The sequence below is a fragment of the Pyxicephalus adspersus genome, chromosome 1, assembly GCF_032062135.1.
Source record: "Pyxicephalus adspersus chromosome 1, UCB_Pads_2.0, whole genome shotgun sequence".
NCBI classification, from domain to species: Eukaryota; Metazoa; Chordata; class Amphibia; order Anura; family Pyxicephalidae; genus Pyxicephalus; species Pyxicephalus adspersus.
The window spans coordinates 63,335,442-63,356,969 of NC_092858.1; the positions used below are offsets into that span (position 1 = coordinate 63,335,442).

Genomic DNA, 21,528 nt, shown 5'->3' on the forward strand with positions numbered 1-21,528 from the left:
TTTACCTATGTCTAGCAAAAATTGCTTCGGGAAAAACATAACTGGTTTCCTCAGGAGTTAGGTAGCCTAAACATTTTAGCTAACAGTTTTTATATTATTGGTTGTCCAAATAAAAACATGTTTATTCACTCTATAAAACTGTGTAACATATTAAAGGCTCTACCAAATTTATTACTTTTTCTCTACTACTTGAAGCCCAATCCAATGCAGATTAGTACAAGCAGCAACTAAATGGAATTTGGCACCAACATACTCTGTACTTCTTTACAGAGAAAACAGAAATACTCAGTCACTAATGGTATTTAACTTACACCCAACTGTTCCAACACACAACGACAGCCATATAATACATTTTCAGATATTGGCTAAATGTAGGTCGGTCATGAACGATTTTAGGCATATGAAGAGGCCGGGGGCAGCCACAATGATGGCACAACCCATATCTATGTACATCTGGGCAGCACAGTAGCTCTGAGGTTAATACTCTGACCTTTGCAGCGCTAGGTCCCAGGTTCAGGTTCGGGTGCACCAGTTTCCTCCCACAATGCAAAAAATATTTACCGTATTTTTCGGACCATAAGACACACTTTTTTTCCTCCTAAAGTGGGGGGGAAATCAGGGTGCGTCTTATGGTCCGAATGCAGAGGTACAGGGGCATTTTTTTTTCTTACCTGTGTCCCCGCCGGTCCCCGGCTGCGCCGATCTCTGCCTCTGTCTGTGTTCCAGCGTGCGGCACTTGTGCCCGCCCACGAAGGCGGCGCCGATTGATTTGATGGATGCCGATCGGCGCCGCCTTCGTGGGCGGGCACAAGTGCCGCACGCTGGATCTCAGGGGAACACAGAGGAGGAACACAGACACTGGCTGCTGTCTGCCTCTGTCTGTGTTCTTCCTCTGTGTTCCCGAGATCCAGCGTCCATCAAATCAATGTGTTCCTCCTCTGTGTTCCCCTGAGATCCAGCGTCCATCAAATCAATCGGCGCCGCCTTCGTGGGCGGGCACAAGTGCTGCACGCTGGAACACAGACAGAGGCAGACAGCAGCCAGTGTCTGTGTTCCTCCTCTGTGTTCCCCTGAGATCCAGCGTGCGGCACTTGTGCCCGCCCACGAAGGCGGCGCCGATTGATTTGATGGATGCCGATCGGCGCCGCCTTCGCCTATTTTACTACACTGGTACAATTTGGTTCAGAATATTTTTTTCTTGTTTTCCCTTCTCTGAAAACCTGGTGCGTCTTATAGTCCGGTGCGTCTTATGGTCCGAAAAATACGGTAGTTAGGTAATTGGCTTCCCTCCAAAGTCTGGCCCCAGATTTACTGACATGACAATGGCAGGGACATTAGATTGTCAGTCCCTTTGAGGGTTAGTGGTGACATGACTAAGGACTTTTCAAGATCATGCTGTTACATGGCTCCTTACCTTTTGACAGTTTCATTTGTGTATGGCCTGAATTTTCAATGTTTGGCAAATTAGGATAACTTGGAGGTACCTGTGTACTCCCATCCATCCCCCTACCACCACCACAAAAAACTTGGCTAAGCAAATCAACCATGTTTGTGAAAGCACATAACATATGGATGCCAGTCAGATCATGCTTATATGTCTATTCGATAGTACTAAGACTCAGAATCCTAAATAATGCTTACCAAGGATCTATTCAAAGCAAAACAAACAGTAATCTTTGGGCAAAAAGACGGTTTCCTAGAATTATAGATTGCATGCCAGCTGTTAAATACTCCGGGCACTGGTTATCTGTGTTCTGAGATTTATGCGGTACTCTAGATTTATTGCAGAATCTCCAATAAATATATGTGGACATGGCAGAATGAAACCTGCAATTCTGTAATGCCACAGAGGCAAAGCAATGCGTCTCTGTGGATTTCTGACAGGACTCTTACCAATTTAGCTTGTGCTTCAGCAATTTTACGGTTATTTTCTTCAAGTATTCGCTCCAACTCCTCACGCTTTGCCCTTTCTTCTTCCTATATGGAGGATATAAGAAAATGTTAGTAAACTGCAAAACTTAGGTCTTCATCTTCCTCTAATTTGCCTCAACTCCTATTAGGACTTACGGGGCGGCACTAAAGCCACCAAATACTTTCAAAACATCAAACTGCAATCATTACTAGCATACATTTTTCTAACACTAAGTTCAGCTCAACCCTCCCAATCCAAACAGCAAATAAACCCTCCCTATCCTGCCCTGCCAGAGCTGTTTTAATTACAGTCAGACATATCAACAAGGACAACTACAAAACCGGGTAGTGTATATGAAATTAAAGGAAAAACAGAAATATATAAAGATAAGGGAATAGTTTTTCTCACCAATAATGTATACCTACGTATTCTTTACCTATACTCCTTTAATCAGCATTAAAAGTTGAATATTTACTGTCTTGTCCAGTGTCCTGCAGAGTGTGATCCTCAGCTGCCATACGCGCCAGCTTCCTCTTTAAAATGATTTGTACTGTTAGCTTGGCAACACCTGCCATCAGCAGCTCAACCAATTTTATGAAACATACAAGGAAGGCTGAGCTGAGGAATGCAGATGTTTATTATAAGAGGAAACAAAAATATGTAATTCATCATTCCTAAGGCAAACAAGTGATAACAAATAATACATTTTATTGTTAGTCAAATGCAATCCATTCCGTGGCTTTGGGGAAAACTTGAGTGTAAGATGCAATTCTTCGGGAGTTTAAAGGTGCAATCCATGCTCTCATCATCAAATCAAAATACTGATTACAAGTTTTGTTAGTGATTTCTAGCAAATTATTATTCACACAGCAAGTGCATGGACCAAACATAGCTGCAGATTACTCCTAGTATAAAATTAATAAGGGCCCCCTCTATATACACTTTATTTAGAGGAGTGCACCTTTAAAGCTTCATTAAAATCAATAGAAACAATTCCAGCATATACTATTTTTGTTAAGTTTATGCAAAAATAAAACTTCTCTAGAGTGTTGAGATACACAGTAAGTACACATTGTGGTTAAAGAAAAACAATGGTACATAGAAGACGACACGTAATGGGCTACTGCCTATTGTTTTAAGACTTGTTTTACTCAGCCCCAATAAATGAGGTAGAACTGAAAAGGAGCAGCAGAGTAATCTCTGAACGAAAAACTTTTTACAAGGAAAGATTCTATATAGAGGATCACAAAAAGAATAATGATAGGCACAGTTAGGCATCCAGCATCAGGATGGGGAATGTACAGGTTAAAGGAGTACTCTGGCTCAAAGATTTTGTTAAACAAGTCTGAGCACCAACCATTGAACTTATCTACAGGGCAACGACTTAATAGAAATTGTATCTGCTTTATCTTTTTATCATGCTTTCACTTCCCCACCATGAGCAAGAGAGAAGCAACTCAAAGTAAGCTCTAGATTGCCAGTGAAACTCTACAAAGGGCTAAAGGATCCCCCTTTCCTCACGAGAGTTCTTTGCAAGAGGATGCAATCACCAGCACTATCATATGGAAAAAAATCAATAAAGCCATGTTTTCATTATTCAGACATACAAGGTAAAGATTTCTTAAACTGAACAGAGTAACGGGAGTGAAGGGAAAACAAGCTAAGCAAAAGTGTGCATGTGCTACCAATAATAAAGACTTGTTTTCCTTGACATATGAGGCAATGATTTGCGTTAAAATCATACCAAATCTAACTGGAATGGCTTCTGAATCCTAATAAATGAAGAAGAAAGATAACAGATTTCATATAATAAACTATGACACCCAGGGATGGAACTTTGGTATATTTTCTAATTGGAGCTTATTAAAATCTAAATGGAAAAATTGACAGCTGATATAAAATACAATTGTTTCTTAGTTTGTTTTGTAATTACACCTAATTAAACTACTTTTCCTTTTCCATCCAAAGACAAACATGACTGATATTACAGCTGACATTTTAAATGTCACTTCCTTCTAGCAGTGTTCTGTTTGTAAACAGGATTTCCCTGCACTTAAAATCTACTGCACCAACTAAGTGGCTCAATGAATGTCTTAGATGTGCACAAATACACCCCAGGTTGTATCGGAGGCAGTCAGCTGCACTGCATAAAGCAGCCAGGCAAAGTTTACTCTTATTCATTCAAGAGAACTCTGCATGTTTAAGGAGATACCAAAAAGAATGTTATTTCTTATTAAAAAATGGTCCAATTAGGAGATAGCTGTAAAGGCAACACAAGAAATTGCTTTAGTAACTGCATCTCTTGATAAAGATGACAGCAATTTTCAATAAACTTTACAAACAGTCCAGCTATGTATATAGTATGAGAAGAGAAAATCATACATTAACAAGGCTGTGGGTTTTCATAACAGTATTGCTGGGAAAATAAGCTGCTTCCCATTTGTCATTTATAAAACAAAAAAGCACATGTTGCAGAAAGAATAGATATAATTATATAACAGGAAATACCTTTGAAGGATTTCCATACTTTTTAAGGAAGTGGCAAACTTTTAAAACTGACCAGCCAAAAAAAACCTTTACAGAAAAGTGTTTTTTTATGGCTTGTGATAACGGTATATAAAACAACAGAAGTCAGTAGCCAATTACGGTCTTATATGGATACGTTTTCTTTTTTTTGCTCCACCTGTTGGAAAGCAATATATTTAAACTTAAAATGAGAGAAACTTGATATCTTCAAAGAGATCTATGAGGAGGAAAGGATGTTATGACTAGTTGTTCATTATTCGTTAATGATGAGCTGGACAAACAAGTGGGAAGAAAAACAAAGGTTATTTTGAGAATAATAAGCACATTCAATTGGTTAGTGCTTGAATGAAGGAAATAAAAAACATCCTCTAATGCAGGACAGAAGCTGTTTTCAGCCAAATTAACTTCAGCTCCTTGTCATGTTACTGCAGCCTTTGGGCCAACTGTTCCAATTCTTTAGAGAGTTTGGCACACTAGCTGTCAGCAGCTACAGAATTTTTTTTGCTTCAGATGATTATCTTGAAATAGGATCAAATGTTCAAAACACTACAGCCATGGCAAAAGTTTCAAGTGCAATTCAACAACTCTATAATACCCCTAAATGGCATCTTTCAAAAAAAAAAAGTCTAAACAGTTCAACAAATTACAGTCCACAACTGATGCCAATAATACCCGTAACAGAACAAAGATTTTCCTGTAACTGACCCAGAAAGAAGCAGAATCAAATGTGTTTACTAGCTGAAAAATAAGAACAAAATAAAAAAAAAATAGAAAGTTTTGCCATGGACTGTCACTACTTTCCAAACGACCGAGCGTTACCTCTCTGGCTTTTTGTGCAGCTAGCTCTGCCTGCCTCTGTCGCTCGAGTTCTTCGAGCAACTGCTTTTCCATGATGCGTTTAGCTTCCTCAACCCTGCGAAGAACTTCCCGTTCTATTTCATCTTTCCGCTTCTCCAATTCTTCTTCTACACGCTTGGCAACCAGCTCTTCCACACGACGCGCCGTCTCTTCCTCTATGAGTTTTTCTTCAATTTCTTGCTGCCTACTGAATAGAGAAAACAACATTATAATACATACAATATACACTTACTGCTATACACAGGAGAAAAAGGCTAAATGTCTACAACACTAATATTAATATTATTATTAAATGTTATTTCCAATGTGCCAACATATTGCACATATGGGGTATGTAGGAGTTTAAATTTGAAGTTTAAAACCGAACGGAGATCAGCCAGTTTTGTGAACCAGGCACTTCTGCCAGACACCACAAAAAAGGATTTAGATTTTTGGCAGGGGAGAAGGGAAATGTGTGTGAACTAAGAGTCCCCAGGTTAAACCAGACCTTTATTCGTGTCTGGGCGGAAGAGAAGGAAGATGGGGGTACCATGCGATGGAACCGAGATAGGCGAATTGCATATGTCATATTTCTATGCAAACAGCGTTACAATTTTGTGCATGGAAATTAGTTGTTTATTATTGTATTGTGGGCCTGTAATTCTTAGGAATAGCTCCTGGGTATGATAAAGTTTGAAACACAAATCATAAATTATAATAAAATAAATAATAATTATAAAAAATAATATAACAATTCATGTATTTTAAAAATTTTATCAATTCAAAAACACTGAAATTGGTCCAAAATGTAAATCAGGGCACTGGACAATGATGTATTATGCACTAAAAGATGTACTTTTATTATTTATTGTATTTCACAGTATTCAAGCATTTAAAAGCAGATTACATTGTAATCTGCTTTTAAAAATTCGACGTACCAATGATTCACGCATCACCCGGAAGAAGTGATGCAGAAGCCGGCTGGGGATCGCGGGGCACAGGTAGAAGTTTTTTTTCCTACCCCGGAGTGTGACTCGGGATTACCGCTTTTTGCAAGTAAAACCCACCCGAGTCACATTCGGGAATACCGCTAGGCGGGTTAAGCTGGAAAATAAATGTCAGCCCTGAGGCCTGAACCTAACACAATAAGCCTGAAATAGCATATTTCTGTTCTTACTTATGCCCTGTACATGAACCTGTGGCCAGACAACACACATTAAAATATTTACACATTTCTAAGAACAAAAGCACATTAAACCAAGCAACTCCTAACTTTATATGTTGCAATGAATGATGTGCAGAAAATTTAATCATAGTAAACAGATATTTTAGATCCTTTGCCCTTATTTTTTATAGCTGAATTTTATTTTCTTAACTGAAAAGAATTGGTAATGTAAAATGCTCTTAGAATTAATTGAAAGTGGACTTCAGAATCCCTGATCTTTAAGGATTCTCCACTTTGGGTGGAAGAATTTGGAAAGAGCTGGGTTGTGTGCCCATGGCCTAGTCCTATTCTTCCAGGAATTCTCCCTTGTACCCTATTCCACTACACAAACTTTAGAATCCCTGTCCAGGTCATGTTTGAGAGGCTTGTTATAACTAACTGACTGTGCATACAACCACCTTATATTCTTGTTGAAGCCTAATTCTATCTTTCTGGGGATCCCTACCTTCCTCCTATAACTGGGAACAATGACTGGATTATTTCACCAGCAGATTTATTTTTACCTTTCAGGTTAGTGCACCTTTCCCCACCTATGGGAAGACACAGCACCTATTTGATGAAAACTATTGATGTCCTATCTTCCTGGGAGTTATCTCATATTTTCACATGTCAGATCTCCAGATGACAAGTATAGGTACATGCGTGCACTAGGAAGGCTGCTGTGACATAGGAGGCCAACCTATATGTTCTCCACAGACAACTGTTCCCCCTGCTGCAGCCTTGTGCTCTCTTCCTGAGGATTCCCACTGTGCTGCTGTAATGGGGCACAATCTTAGTATTGATCCAGGGGGTTATACTGCTATGGGAATCTTCTGCCTCAATGCATTCTTCCCCATACTTTTTACAGCATAGCGATCTCATACTAGGGATTCCCTCCGTTCTGTTGTAATGATAAAGATTCTTCTATCCCAATGGGAGGCTCCTCGTGTACCTGCTACTGGCTGCACACTAACCCCATGTTCCTGGGGTTGCCACCATCCAGCTGGTTTGGTGAAGTATTACTCCACAACTTTATACTGTGATAAAGATGGCACCTTATATGTTGTGTGCACCTTGTCCTGCCTTCCTGAGGATTCCTCCAGTATTAGGATATAACAGCGCTCAGGTTTAATATTCAAGGACTTTGTACCATTATAGGGAGCATAAGCCAATGCAAATCAGACACTGGGATCAGGGACGTATTGGGGAGTCACAGCCTTCTGCAGTAATGGGGCAGTTTTAGTATTCTTACATGTTAGAGAATCCTTCCAGGTGTATGAGAAGACATCTCAAACATTCTCTGATACTGTCTGCAGCATAGACATATCTTCCTGGGGATTCCCACCATGCAGTAGTATTGATGCAGTTTTAGTATGCTTCCGTTTACATATACTAATATGGGGATCTTCATATGTAGTCTGAAGCCTGGTTCTAACTTCCAGGGATCCCCTTCCTCCAGCTGCAATTGTGAACGGTAGTAGTATTAACTCCCAACTTTATACCGATATAGGGGGACCTTCTATGGTATATATGGGAGGACGGGCCCCTTATATGTTGTGTGCACCTTGTCTTATCTTCGGGGGATTACCACTATTCAGCAGTATTGATGTACAGATTAGGTATTTTTCCATGATCCTATAAGGTTATGAGGATCATCTTCTTCCCCACGTATACGATTCTGTCCCATATGTTGTCTAAAGCCCAGTCCTATCTTCCGAGGGGGAATGGTATGGTGAATAGTAGTAGTATGGTGAATGTTAGTAGTATTATTCCACCACAATATACTGTGATTATGATGATGTGACCTTCTATGTTGTGTGCACCTTGTCCTGCCTTTCAGATATGTTTAATATTATTCCAGGCCTTTGTACCATTATAGGGAGCGCCACACATGTCATTGTAATATTGCCTGGCATTGGTTGCGGCCTAGTCCTGGGGTTCCCTCCTCATGAGGCACATATGTATTATAGAACTTTCCATATGACCAATGTGTTATGTGCTGCGGCCTAGCTGTCTCCTCGGGCTCCCCTCATACTCACATCCGCCGCTGGCGCTCATATTCCAGCTTCTTCTCCTCATCCTCCCTCTTCTGCTTCTCATCCACGCTGCTCCTCTTGCTCACCGTGCGCCCGAAGATATCGATTCTGTCAGGGGGGGAGGCGGCTCTCTCTCGCTCCCTTCTGGAAGCTGTGTTGGAGCGAGACCTGGAGCGGGATTCCCGCCGCCTGTTTCTCTTACTCTCCCGGGACTTGGAGCGCTTCCTCACTCGTTCCTTCTCCCGTGAGCGGCTTCGCTTTTTGTTATGCTTACTGCTCTTAGCGTGCTTGGAACGGGAAGAGCTCCGGCTCCGGGATCGGCCCATTGTTCAGTAATACCGGGGGCCACACAGTTTGCAAGGGGCGGCCTGCTGCTACACAGGAATGGACGAGGGCAAGATGGCGGACACAGCAACCCTGCGACACTCGGCTTCAATCCCACAATGCAACGCGACGCGCACAACACGCATGCTCCCGGCGCCCCACAATGCACTGAGCGAAGCGTCTCCCGGCGAGACAGAGAGTTGTGCGCAGGCGTAGTGAGTGCCGGGTGGAAGCTGTGTGAGCGCAGCAGTGTTATATAACAGGGACTGGATGTGAGTGATGCCAGGTCCTAGGAAGAGTCATTATTATTAATGTGTTCTACTTAGAGCCGCCATTCCTGAAATGTTTACACTAATTGCTAATATTAAAACCAATATTGTCATTTTATACAAATTTCTAATAAATGACATTCACTATGACACAATTTATTATAGACTGGAAAACGAGACTATATTGAGAGAACCTAGGTGATCTCGCAAACATGGAATAGTTAAAATTTTTATTACAAAATAACAGCAAATCATTTTAAGAAATCCCTTCCTGGTTTTCTGGATCACTCAGGTTCCCTCACGATAGCCTGTCTTTCCAGTCTTTGTAAACTTTAATAAATAATTTGCATCACTGTTCCATGATGCTGTATGTTCTGTGTGCCTGCTCTTACTATGGAACTAACTAAGAAAAATAAACATTTGTTCTTTATTACAGAAAGGGGCTTCTGATGTAACTTATGTGGACATCACCTGTCCCTTTGGAATAAGCAATCTGTCTGCTTTGAATGTTTTTATAGATAATTCCACTTTAATGTGATTTGGCATGATTGTACATCAATGGGGAGTTTTCATGTTTTGTATTTTTATTCCAAGGTAGATGTTATACAGGTAGTGCCAGAGTTTAGGACATCCGACATACAGACGCCTCCTCGGGGCTTCCCTGCTTGCTGTGTGCAGGATGGAGTCTTGAAGGGGAGGGGGCAGTTTGCATGACTTGCAGAAGAAATCTTTTACTAAACACAGCTGAGGTTGTGGGTGATCTTAGTGGGGGTGAGCTCTTTCTGCAGCCTCTTGTAACTCTTTATGAACCAAGACAAACTCTGTATTTGTTTCTTTTTGCATATCAAAGTACAGCTTGCTCCAGAAGTTAATGAATGTCTAGGCTTCCTAAAGTTTTTTTTTTGCTTTGTGATTAGCTCACAGTGAGGATTTTATACAGTAACTGACAACACGCTGCCTAATAAAATGTTGGGACGAACATCTGTCCTAATTGCATTTATTAAAATAATGTACCTGTTCTGACTTACATACAAATTCAACTTAAGAACAAAAGAAAGGTCCATGAAAGGTTCAAATTTGTCCCATAGCAGCTTTTCTAGCACAGCTGGGATTCAGATTTGCTTCTCCATGGTAAGGGGGGTTACCATTTGTCATGCAGGCCAACATGCCTATAGAGGGGGGCCCATAAAATGTGTACCCTTCCTGATATACCCATGCTGATAGGCACTGGCCTCCTATGCACTGGCAATATCCAGGCATAGGAGGGTTAGGTGCAATTTACCTGCTTGCCCCCATGTGAAAAGTATGTAGGTTGGCAATCCCTCGTGAAATAATCTATAATAAGATGGTCTAATAATGGTCTAATATTCTTAATACTGTTATTACTAATAATTTTAGGCTTTTTTATAAAGTGTCAGCATGTTAGGCTACGTACACACATGCAATAGTTGTCATTGGAAATGAACGATTAAGGACCGATCGTTTGATAATCGTTAACAAAAAAGTGCACAGCAACAGGCCAACGACGCGATCCAACACAATATTGTGTGTACGGTTGTTCAGTGATCATGGATGGTTCTGCGGTACACTCCCTCTGGTACACGTCACTTCCTGCATCAATCAAACAATCGTATCTAGTGTGTGTACATTATTGGTGGATTATATTCAAACATCGTATCGTTACAGCATGTACAGAATTGTGCACAATACGATCGTTCAAAATAATCGTGAATAATCATTGATCTGTCGCTAATCACTTGTTTTCTAATGACAATTATTGCACATGTGTACCTAGCCTTAGCTCAGTGCTGATAACAAAGCTGCATATTTGACAAGTACAAACAATGACACAGGAGAAGGGGATCCTGACCCATAGAGCTTACAGTCATTGGACCCTTATAGAGTGCAGAGAATTAGCTCATGAATTGGAGTGTGAGGCCAGCTTTCAGGATTGTGACAAATGGCAGACTGATTTCACTAGACTGGGGGCAGATGCATAAAAGGCTAGCTAAAGGATCACAGGAAATATTCACACAAGATACATTTACAAAAGTGTTGCTTGAAAAAAAAATCTTAGATAAAATAGAGACATTTGATCATAACTCTCCATGAGCCAACTTCACAAGCCTCTGGCAAAACTTTCACTCTCTACTGCTTCCCAGGAATCTTTTTTTCTCCAACACACACCCTAGAATTTCACACAGGATTTCCCTCTTTGAATGTTATGGTTCTGTCCACTAAATTATTGCATGGACACCTCCCAAAAATGCTTCAGTGCTGAAGAGCTTGCAAGCTTGTAGAAGCAGGTTGGGGATGGGCTAATAACGTTTTATTGTTTATACCCACCTGTGCTTGTTATTAACCTCTTGGGCGATTTATTTCTTTCTGGATTTATATGTCTAAAAGCGGTACATTGTCTTTCATGAAAATGTATTTTACAGTATATTTATATAATAGTATGAGTATAATAAAGTTTGAAACACAAAATCATGTCAAATTAATAAATTAAAAAGAATCAATAAAATTAATTTATTTAAAAAAAATAAATGTAATAATAAACGTTGACAAGATTTTGTGTTTCAACTTTTATATGCACATACTATAAAATATTATACTGTAAAATAAATTGTCATGAAAGACAATTTACCTCTTTTAGCCATATAGGTTCAGTGTATTGCATTCAAAACAGTTATTTTGTATTGAATGCAATACAAAATAATTTGAAATTCCTGCTGCGCCCCTAGAGACGGCTGCAAGAACTACATCCTCAAGAACTCCCGGCGAGGGCCAGAACAGTGGCCAGGGGTCCGATTGGAGGAAGAAGATGCGGCCAGAGGATGGGATCGGATAAGCAGGACAACCAGAGGACGCCGGTGGGACCAGGTAAGTATTTATTATTTTTTTTAGCTACGCCCAGGAGGTTAAAATTATTATTATTGAACAGTATTGATATAGTGCCAACATTTTACATAGCGCTGTACATTAAATAGGGCTTGCAAATGACAGACAGATACAAACAATGACACAGGAGGAGAAGAGTCTGCACAGAAAAGCCTACAATCTTTTAAATATCCCCAACATCTTGATGCATAATGGTTTTATGTATAGGGTGCTGGAGGGTTCCCTCCTTAACATGTTCCCTCCTTAACACTTTCCAGTGAATGTACTCTATTGTATACATTTGTTCCACTCCTAGGTGGAATGATGTCTAACCCTTCTGTGAGGAAGAGAGGACCAACCACAGCTTATGCTGGAGAAGAAGAAAAGGACCCTACTCGTCACATGACAGTCTAGTATCATCCTAGAATTAAAGCACACCTAAACTCAGAAATTTCACTTTACATAAAAGTGTAGACAACTCTTTTATGTTAGGTAAAAAATTCTGTTTTTTTTTTTGTTTTTTTTTAAAGGCAACACTTTTTGTAAAAAAAAAAGAGTGCAGCAGAGCCCCCCTAATTGCCTAGGTGATCGAGAATGAATGGGAGCTCAAAGCCTCCCGGGACACCTATGTCAGGCACTTGTGTGCTTCATGCTTGGGCATGTGCAGAAGGAGTCGTTTCGTGGGGGGGGGGGGGGGGGATTTGACGATTTCATGCATGCACAGTGAGATAGGCAGTGTTCTTTCCAACCTACATCACCCAATCTAGCGCCTGGGTCAGGTGACATAGGAAGAAGAACAAAGGAAAAACAAAGATGGCGCCCCTGGTGCGTCAGCTCATGGACAGATGCCAGGACTCGATAGAAGACACCTCCGGATGGATCAGACAGCCCTATGGGATTGAAGGTAAGTGGATTTTTTTTGTTTGGTTAAGTTCCTCTTTAAGATATATATGATGAAAATATATGACGTATAGGGTGTGAGTGAAAACTAGACTTGGCTCTTCAGTATTCACATAACCTATTTAATGTACAGCACTGTGTAATATGTTGGCGCTATATAAATGCTGTTTAATAATAAAAATAATAATTACCTTAAAAGGAATCCAATGAAATAAAAGTATGGGGTCATCTGAGGCAATCAGAGTCAGAGGTCACTGTCTGGAAACTGCTGGCTTGTCAATGCCTGACATCACATCCTGAGGCTGAATATTTGGGAATGTTGTGAAACACTTCATTCAAATACCCATTCATGTGAAAAGAAAATCTCTGTTTACTTAGTTCTGCACATAGGCAGCTAACTGAAGTTAATAGTATTACAATTTAATGCATGATCATTGTCAGCGTCTTTAGTAAATCACTCCCATTGGCTGTGTGCCATTGATGTGTGCATTGTGGGGGTTTAGGTTTTTAGGTTTAGAACAGGTTTTAGGTTTTTAGAACAGGGACTAACTGTTCAGACCTCTGATTCTGTAGGTAAAGTGTCAGGTTCAGAAAAATGTAATGATCATCATTTGCTGGTATTGTCAACAATAGGTGACTAACACTGATATGGCTGAAAATAAAAACTGTTACAGCCTTATACTAGGAAAAGCTAAATGTGTCTACACAGTAATAATATTCGAATATGAACCAAATGGCAGCTTAAAGTGCATAAATGTATATGTATTGTTATTATTATTATTTATTATTATTAAACAGGATTTATATAGCGGCAACATATTATGTGGCGCTGTACATTAAATAGGGGTTGCAAATGACAGACAAATACAGACAGTGACACAGAAGGAGAGGACACTGACCTGAAGAGCTTACAATCTAGGAGGTGGGGGAATTAACACACAATAGGAGGGGTATATGTAATGGTGGGAAGTAGTGATGGTTTCAAAAGATAGAAGATGGGTAGGTAAGTTTGAAAAAATGGGTTTTGAGTGCTCTTTTATATGAGCAGAAAGTAGGAGCAAGCCAAATAGGACGAGGAAGACCATTCCAGAGAGTTGGGGCAGCTCTAGAAAAGTTTTGGAGCTGTGCCTGCGAGGAGGTTATAATTCAGTAGTAGGTCATCAGAGGAGCGAACAGCTGGGGGAGTGTTTTTTTACCAGCTCAGAAAGGTAAGTGGGACAAGAACTAAGGGGGGATTTTACAGCAAAACACAGAGGCTTGTATTTGATTCTAAGGTGAAATGGAAGCCAGTGAAGAGAACTGCAAAGAGAAGCAGCAGAAGAGGAGCGGTGGGAAGGATGGATGAGTGTGGCTGCAGCATTCATAATAGATTGTAAAGTAGAGAGATGGGTTAGTGGAATACCAGAGAGGAGGAGGTTATCAGCATACAGATGGTACTGTAAGCCAAAGAAGGATATGAGACTACCGGTCCAAGGACTGACCATTCAGAAACAACAACAGGGAGGAGAGTGGGAGAGAAGGAATTACCATTGAAAGAAATTTAAAAGGAATTGGAAAATACCAGGTCTAAAGTGTGTCCAGCGATGTGTGTGGGGCTATTTATGTTCCGTGTGAGTCCAAATGAAGAGTAAATGGAGAGCAGTTTGGCTGAGGAAGGAAGGTTGGGCTCATCCATTGCAGCATTAAAGTCAACGAAGATGAGGGTGGGCAGGTCATGGGAAAGAATGTGTGTTAGCCAAGAGGCAAAGTTATCCAAAAATTATGATACTGGGCCGGGGCGTTGTACAACAGCAACAATGGGAGGTAGGGGGCTGAAAAAACGGACTGAGTGGACTTCTGAAGCGGTGAAAATGAGGTAGGGTAGGGTAGGAAGGACTCTGTATGTACAAGTAGGTGGGTGAATGAGATGCATACTGCTCCCTACTTTGTTGCCAGGTCTGGGGGTATGTGTAAAATGCAGGCCTCCATGGGAGAGAGCAGCAGCAGAGGCAAAGTCAGAATAGGAAATCCAAGTTTCAGTGGGAGCCAGGAAGTTCAGAGATTTAGAAAGGAGAAGGTTGTGTATGGAGGTCATTTATTGCCAACAGATCTGTCATTCCATAGACTGCCAGAGAGAGGGGGTAAGGACTTATGGGTAGGGTGAATGGGTATGAGGTTAGGAGAAGGAAGTATATTACTGAAAGTGTATGGTGCAGAGAGACAATATGTTATCAGACTGGGGAGAAGAGGGAATAGTGCCAGCAAAGATAGTGCAGGGTGAATAATACATTTTACCAGATAATTGAGAACTATATGAGTGCAATAAACTATGTGGCTAACAGTCCACAGAGAGCCGGTCCTGTAATGTAGGTTGTAGTGAGGCTTATAAGCTTGTTGAGTTCCAGGAGTGGGATATGATGAGTCAGACACAGAGATGGCTTGGTGTAATAGAAGCTCAGAATGGCAGGACCAGAGGATGTGTTGGAGTCCAGGTGGATGAATCAGTCCAAAGGCAGGAGATGGGAGTTGCAGAGTGTAATTATATGTCCAATTTTGTTCCAATACCTGTTTTTATTTTATCTAAAATGGTTAAAAAATAAAATATAAATTCAAACTCATCCACTAAGCTTACCTTAAAATCTTTTATTATTTTAGATAAACTATATTTAATAACCCAAAAAAATATAAGTTTGATGGAAAGTGTTGTGGTAGGTTTCCTTAATTTGTTCAACAGGGTAACATAGCAAAGCATCTACTCTTTTTTCGAACCAACAGAAAGGGAAAATTTAAAAAAACACCTTTAAACAAATATAGATACTTTAATATTCATATTACACAGTAGTTTTATAGTGCCAACATATTACACAGCATTGTACAAGGTCTATAGTCAGGTCACTAGCTGTCCCTTGGGGGGCTCACAATCTAAAGTTCCTACTATAGTCATATATCAATACCACAGTCTAGGGTCAATTTGGGAAGAAGCCAATTACCCTAATTGCATGTTTTTGGAATGTGGGAGGAAACCCACCCAGACACAGAGAGAACTTGCAAACTCCATGCAGATAGTGCCCTGACCAAGATTTGCTGGATCACCCAGATTTACTGAATAAAATGTATCCTCTCCAGCCTTGGAGAGCTTTAATAAAGCTGACCCAATGTGCAGCCCTTTGGTATTATCAGGAGAAACACTTGAGGCTTCATATGTCAAACACGTTGACCACCAATGTTTTAGTAGTTTGCAGTATTTGCTGTATTTCTGCTTCCAGTGATTGCACATTTAAACTGTACTATTCATTATTTAGGTACTGATAACCAAGCATTTCAGGAAAAAGTACATAATAATCTAATTTATATGGAGGACGTTAACATTGGTATTAAAATGTAATTTATGGCCATTTGCAGGTCAGAAGGGAAAGTTGATGTAATGTGAAATTCAATCAAATGAAGGCCGTATATCATAATCCGACTCTTCCGTCTCCGGTTCACATAATGAAATGAGGATTACTGCACAGTTCATTATAAGACAATTTACATTCTTTTAAACCATCAGTGTTGTAGATACTAGCTGTACTGTCGGGCAGGTAAGAAATTCTCTACAAATGCAATTTTCAGACACAAAGATAATTTTTCTTTCTGCATGCTTTGCTTACTTTTGATATACTCTGTAATTACAAGGATTTTAACACTGGCTGTGAAGTCTGCTTAATCTTTGTTCTTGTGCATGTCTAATACCCTTGATTGGATGGTATTTATTGGTCTGATTTTTGTACGCTAAAGGGCATATTTAAAAGGCAGTAAATGTGACTTTTACTGGTTGTGAATGAATCACAGTCATTTTAAAGACACATGCCAGAAAGATTCACCTATGCTGAATGTTTGGTGTATGTCAGATTCACTGCTGTATTACTATACCCCGTAATTTTGGTTAGTAATGTGTCTTTATGTGCAGATTATTGTGTCTGTGTGGCTGGATGCTTAGTTTTAAAAAAGGATGGAGAATTTATATGTCAAAGTAAAACCATGTTCTTTATAAAAAAGTACCTAATTATAACGTGAAAGAGGAAGAAATAACACCTGCTTGTACAATCTTTACTTAACAAATTGGACCTGATTTATTAAATCTTACCAAGACTGGGGAAGATATACTATCATGGGTGATGATCCAGCAATCCTGGAATGGATCTGGTTAAGGATTGAAAACTTTTGCCATCAAAAAGCAAATGATTTGCTTGATCACCCAGGTTCTCCCATGATGGTCTGTCTTCTTCAGTCTTAGAGCTTTAATAAATCAGACTCATTAGGAGAAGGTGGCCCTATCCATACAACATCAAAAATCAAATTTGGAGTGGGGGGCACTTTTTTTTAAAGACAAATGCCATGGTTTGGTAATGGTAATGATGAATATTGGGTAAGGATCTTTGAAGACATGATAACATTCATAAAGGGTGTGGATAAGTCTAGTAGGACAAAAGAGAATTCAATTTAATGGGGACTGTCCATGAGATGAAGGCATAGCAGTTATCACCATATTGACATTCTTATAATTATGATATGAAATAATTTTTACTAGGTTCTTGGACAAATTGTTATCAAGATCCTTCATGTTCACAATATAAACTAAATGGAGATTATGCATTTATTTGGTTTCTATTATATATTTATTTATTCATTTTTGTAATCATGCATTGGGTCCTGACCTGCATCGTATGAGATGAGAGAAAGGAACATACAGGCTGTTTACTACTTCTAGGGGTGGGTTTACAATAAAATAGCCCGATCAGCCCTGGCATTAAACTGGGCTGTTAAACTTGGGTAGATCAAGTTTGTATGGCCTCACAGAGACATCTGTTTGAGTTGTGCATTCTCATCACATACGGTAGTTACATAGTAAGTCAGATTGAATTAAAAGATGTAAGTCCATCAAGTTCAACCACTAGGGAAATAAACATATCCCAGATATAAAACCCTATAGACATAGAAAGACAAAAAAACCCTGGTTCAATTTGCTCTAACAGGGGCAAAAATTCCTTCTGGATTCCATGAGGCAATTGGATGATCCCTGGATCAACAGCCTCTGTTATCACACAGTCTATGAAACATCAACATTTGCAATAAAACTTATCTTTCCCCTAACTGTCACATACCTAGAAGCGTGGTGGTCAGGTAAGTCAGAGTAAAGTCAGACCTTTCATTATGTATACTTGTGGGTTAGTGATTCAAAAGGCACTGAAGATATTGATTCTCCAACTGCCATGAATTGTGTGTAATATTCATCTGAATGGCCCTGGGGTACAGAAAATGGTATTTACTGGCACCACAAATGTAAAACATTGAAAGTATTGTTTGAAAACATTTAAAACTATAAACATGTTATTATAAAATGTTCTTAAAGTGATTTCTGTGATGTCTATGTACAGAGTAGTGATTAAAGTGAAATGAAGTTTAAGCAGTCATCTTTTCATATGAAGGAAACAAAACAGAGGCAAGGTGCATTTAATGATGCTTATATGGAAAATTGTAGATGCTTCATACCAGTGCTATATAATGAATGTTTTCTTTCCATGTGATTTTTCTTTTAATTGATGGGGTACTTCAACAAACACTGTTTAATCTGAAAAGTCATCTCAAAAAGACTTCAAATTAACATTATTTTCTTTGCACTTAAAAAGACATTTAGAATCCACAGCGACTGGAGTGATCATTGTTGCTTGTACCTTTAATTAATTTTCCTTATTTTTCTGTCATTATTTGTAGGCTTGAATTAGTCTGCAGTTTGGCTATTCACTTCAAAATATTTAATCACATTTTAATGGAATCAGTTTGTATAATCGTGGTTGTCTTGGTTTCTTTTCTATTGCATTTTAATTTCCAATTTCAAACTTTAACTGTTGCCACTGCTTGGCAGGTAAGTCTTATCTGAATATCTGATTTCATGTATAAAACCTACAAAAATAAAATGCTTTATGTCAGCTTCATCCAATAAACTGTTATTAAGCATTTGAAAAATGATTTATATGATGCAGGAGCTGTAAACTATGATAATTCTCTTCTGTCTCTGCCTGTATAATTAGCTTTGGAATGCCAATCAACCATTTGCTTCTGCAGGCTTAAAGCAAGTGATTAGTACAATTATGGGTGTTACTTAACCATTCAGGCCCAGCTGTTTTCTTATTGCAGGATGTGTATAGACAGAGAAAAGAGATCTATCCAACACCTAGTTCAGTTTTCATAAGGATTACTGCAATAAACATAATATTTACTGTTATGATCAAGTAAAATAAAAATTTACTATGCAAATAAATTAGCGGGTCCTAGAGAGATGTGGTCAGATTGTTAACAATTAGTTCTGCTTGGTCACATCTCTGTTAGGTTTGTTTGGTGTTGGGAATAGCCGAAACTGAACCAAAGTGCACTCTGGCATGGTAAACAATATGGATCCTTTACATCAGCGGTCGCTAACCGACCGAATTGTGGTGATCCGCAGCTCTGGGTGCGCCCCCCAGCAGGGTCGGTAAAAGGGCCCCACAGGGGGTGGGCACACCGGCCAGAGCCAAGGACCGAGGACAGCCGAGGTTGTGGGCGGGTTGTGTTTTTGGAAATGTTCGGGGGGGAAGTGTATCCCCCTTTGAGTGACACACACCTCCCTGCGCATACACGGTCTGGAGTCCATGAAATTAGTGGTCCGTGGTGATCACTGCTTTACATTGGCGCTACCTGCTGTGTGCATTAACCACAGGCTCACAAGTCTCACTCACCAGCAGCCAGTAATATTGCTGCTTACTGTATACAATCGCAACAGGCTCACAAGTCCTTTGTAACTAATGTAAATAGGTGAGCATTCCCATTGGCTGATGGCCTTTAGTGGCAGTTCCAGCAGCCAGTAATATTGCTGCTTACTGTATACAATTGCAACAGGCTCACAAGTCACTATTGTCTTTATTTCAAGTGGTTTGCAAACCTGTAGTTAATATACAGATTTTTGTTGGACTCCAACTGAACTGAAGTGAATATTGGATGTTTGGCCTGATTTTGCAAATGTCCTAAGTCGGAACAGCAACAGTACCTATTAACTCTGTTATGTAGGAACAAGAAAAGCATGCAGTAATGCAACAAATGTTAGGCAACTATTGCTGAGCTGAATCATGGCTGTCATGTCATTCTTTTGGCTTCATTATATGTCTCCAACCCAGAACTACGGTAATCCAAACTGATCTGCATACTAGTTGCATGTCAGTGACAGAGGGAAAACTCAATTCAATAGGCCTGATTTATTTAAGCTCTCTAACACTGGAGAGGTTACACTTTCATCAGGGAAGCTGGGTTATCCAGCAAACTTGGAATGGATTTGGTCCTGGATTTAAAACATTTACTAAGAAATAGCAAATGACGATAGGAAATCTATTCCGGGTTTGCTGGATCACCCAGGTTCACAGATGAAAGTGTATCATCTTCAGCCTTTGAGAGCATTAATTATACAGGCCCAATGAGTTAGCATGCCTCCCTAGCTTCACAAGCTTTAATTATTTGTATATATGGCTGAAAATTAAATTTGTGAGGGTACTTAGGCATTCTTGTACATATAGCCCCATAGCCATATATCTGCAGTGTGAGACCTAAGGCACTGTGCTTCTTTCTGCTCGTCTTACAAAACTTGAAGTGCTGATGTCGCTACTGTGCTGCTCACTGTTCTCCTTGCTGGAGGGCCTGTGACTTTTAGTTATATCTTTGCATGTACAGTAGTCTGTAGAGTTATTCCTACAATTTCCTATGACCTTGGAAAAACATCAAAGAAAGTTATCCACAGGACCACAGGTACCTTCAGACATACACAGTGCCTGATCCGCCAGCTTCTTCCATGCTTTCCGTAATTCTGGCAAAGGCACAGTAGCCTAGAGTCAACCACAACATCTGGAACTCTTTTAATGGTTTAATTCCTCTTTAGTGTTTGTTTTTTATCCAGTGGACAGAATTACATTGTATGTGGTTATTTGCTAGCAGTATACTTTAAAGAAGCTTTTCTTGTCTTTATGATCCAGCAACACAACTACGGCATCTGTTAGGTAAACTCTCATTTTCTACCCACTTACTCTGCTCAAATTATTTTAATACTCCTTTCATTATGAAGGTGTCTTGTGGCTTCAATATTACATTTTACTTAAGTGCAAATGTATATCATCAGTTGTATGGAATGTCCCCTCTGCATAAGTTCACCATTGTCCGTGGGCTTGCCTTCTGTCTGCAATGTACAACAGGATCTAATAAGGTTAGAGTTTTTTTCCTAACTTTCTGCAGCAGCTGAAGTAATGTACATATTTAAAAGCATAAGCCATGATGTTGTGTTATATGAACTAAAATTAATGTTCTTTTAACTAGCTAAATTATTGTCAGCAGTTTTACCAGCCAATATACAATTCATGTTTAGATACTTACACTAAATATTGTTGTACAGTACAAAGTTTTGAACAGTCCAAGTGTATTTTTTAGTTGCAAAGTCAACATAATAGCATTTTATGGAATAAACTCAACACCTTTATTAAAGTAGAACTCTGTTAGATCGTAAGCTCTTTTTGACAGGGTCCTCATTGTTTTATTGTTTGTATCTGCCCCTAATTAATGTACAGCACAGGGTAATATGTTGGAACTTTATAAATACAGTTTATT

At 39.6% G+C, this 21,528-nt stretch overlaps 1 protein-coding gene across 3 annotated transcripts; it reads right to left on the reverse strand.

The window, feature by feature from the left end:
• Window positions 1-1,764: 1,764 nt before the first annotated feature.
• ARGLU1 (arginine and glutamate rich 1) lies at window positions 1,765-8,958 on the reverse strand. Of its 3 annotated transcripts, XM_072411869.1 has the most exons (3): window positions 8,519-8,958; window positions 5,258-5,483; window positions 1,765-1,977 (listed from the first exon to the last, which is right to left on the reverse strand). In XM_072411869.1, the coding sequence occupies exons 1-3, from the start codon at window positions 8,839-8,841 to the stop codon at window positions 1,780-1,782; spliced, it is 747 nt and encodes a 248-aa protein (XP_072267970.1). In that variant the 5' UTR covers window positions 8,842-8,958; the 3' UTR covers window positions 1,765-1,779. The 3 variants fall into 3 exon arrangements, with proteins under 3 accessions (XP_072267970.1, XP_072267962.1, XP_072267953.1); XM_072411861.1 differs by having other exon boundaries at window positions 1,925-5,480; window positions 8,519-8,956; XM_072411852.1 differs by having other exon boundaries at window positions 1,925-5,483; window positions 8,519-8,954.
• Window positions 8,959-21,528: the final 12,570 nt, after the last annotated feature.

Bases quoted from the DNA above. Each gene is read 5' to 3' on its own strand.
- ARGLU1 (XM_072411852.1), bottom strand. From the start codon at position 8,841: ATGGGCCGATCCCGGAGCCGGAGCTCTTCCCGTTCCAAGCACGCTAAG. The intron at 5,484-8,518 runs GTGAGTATGAGG...TTCTCTATTCAG, and splicing joins TATGAGCGCCAGCGGCGGAT to TAGGCAGCAAGAAATTGAAG.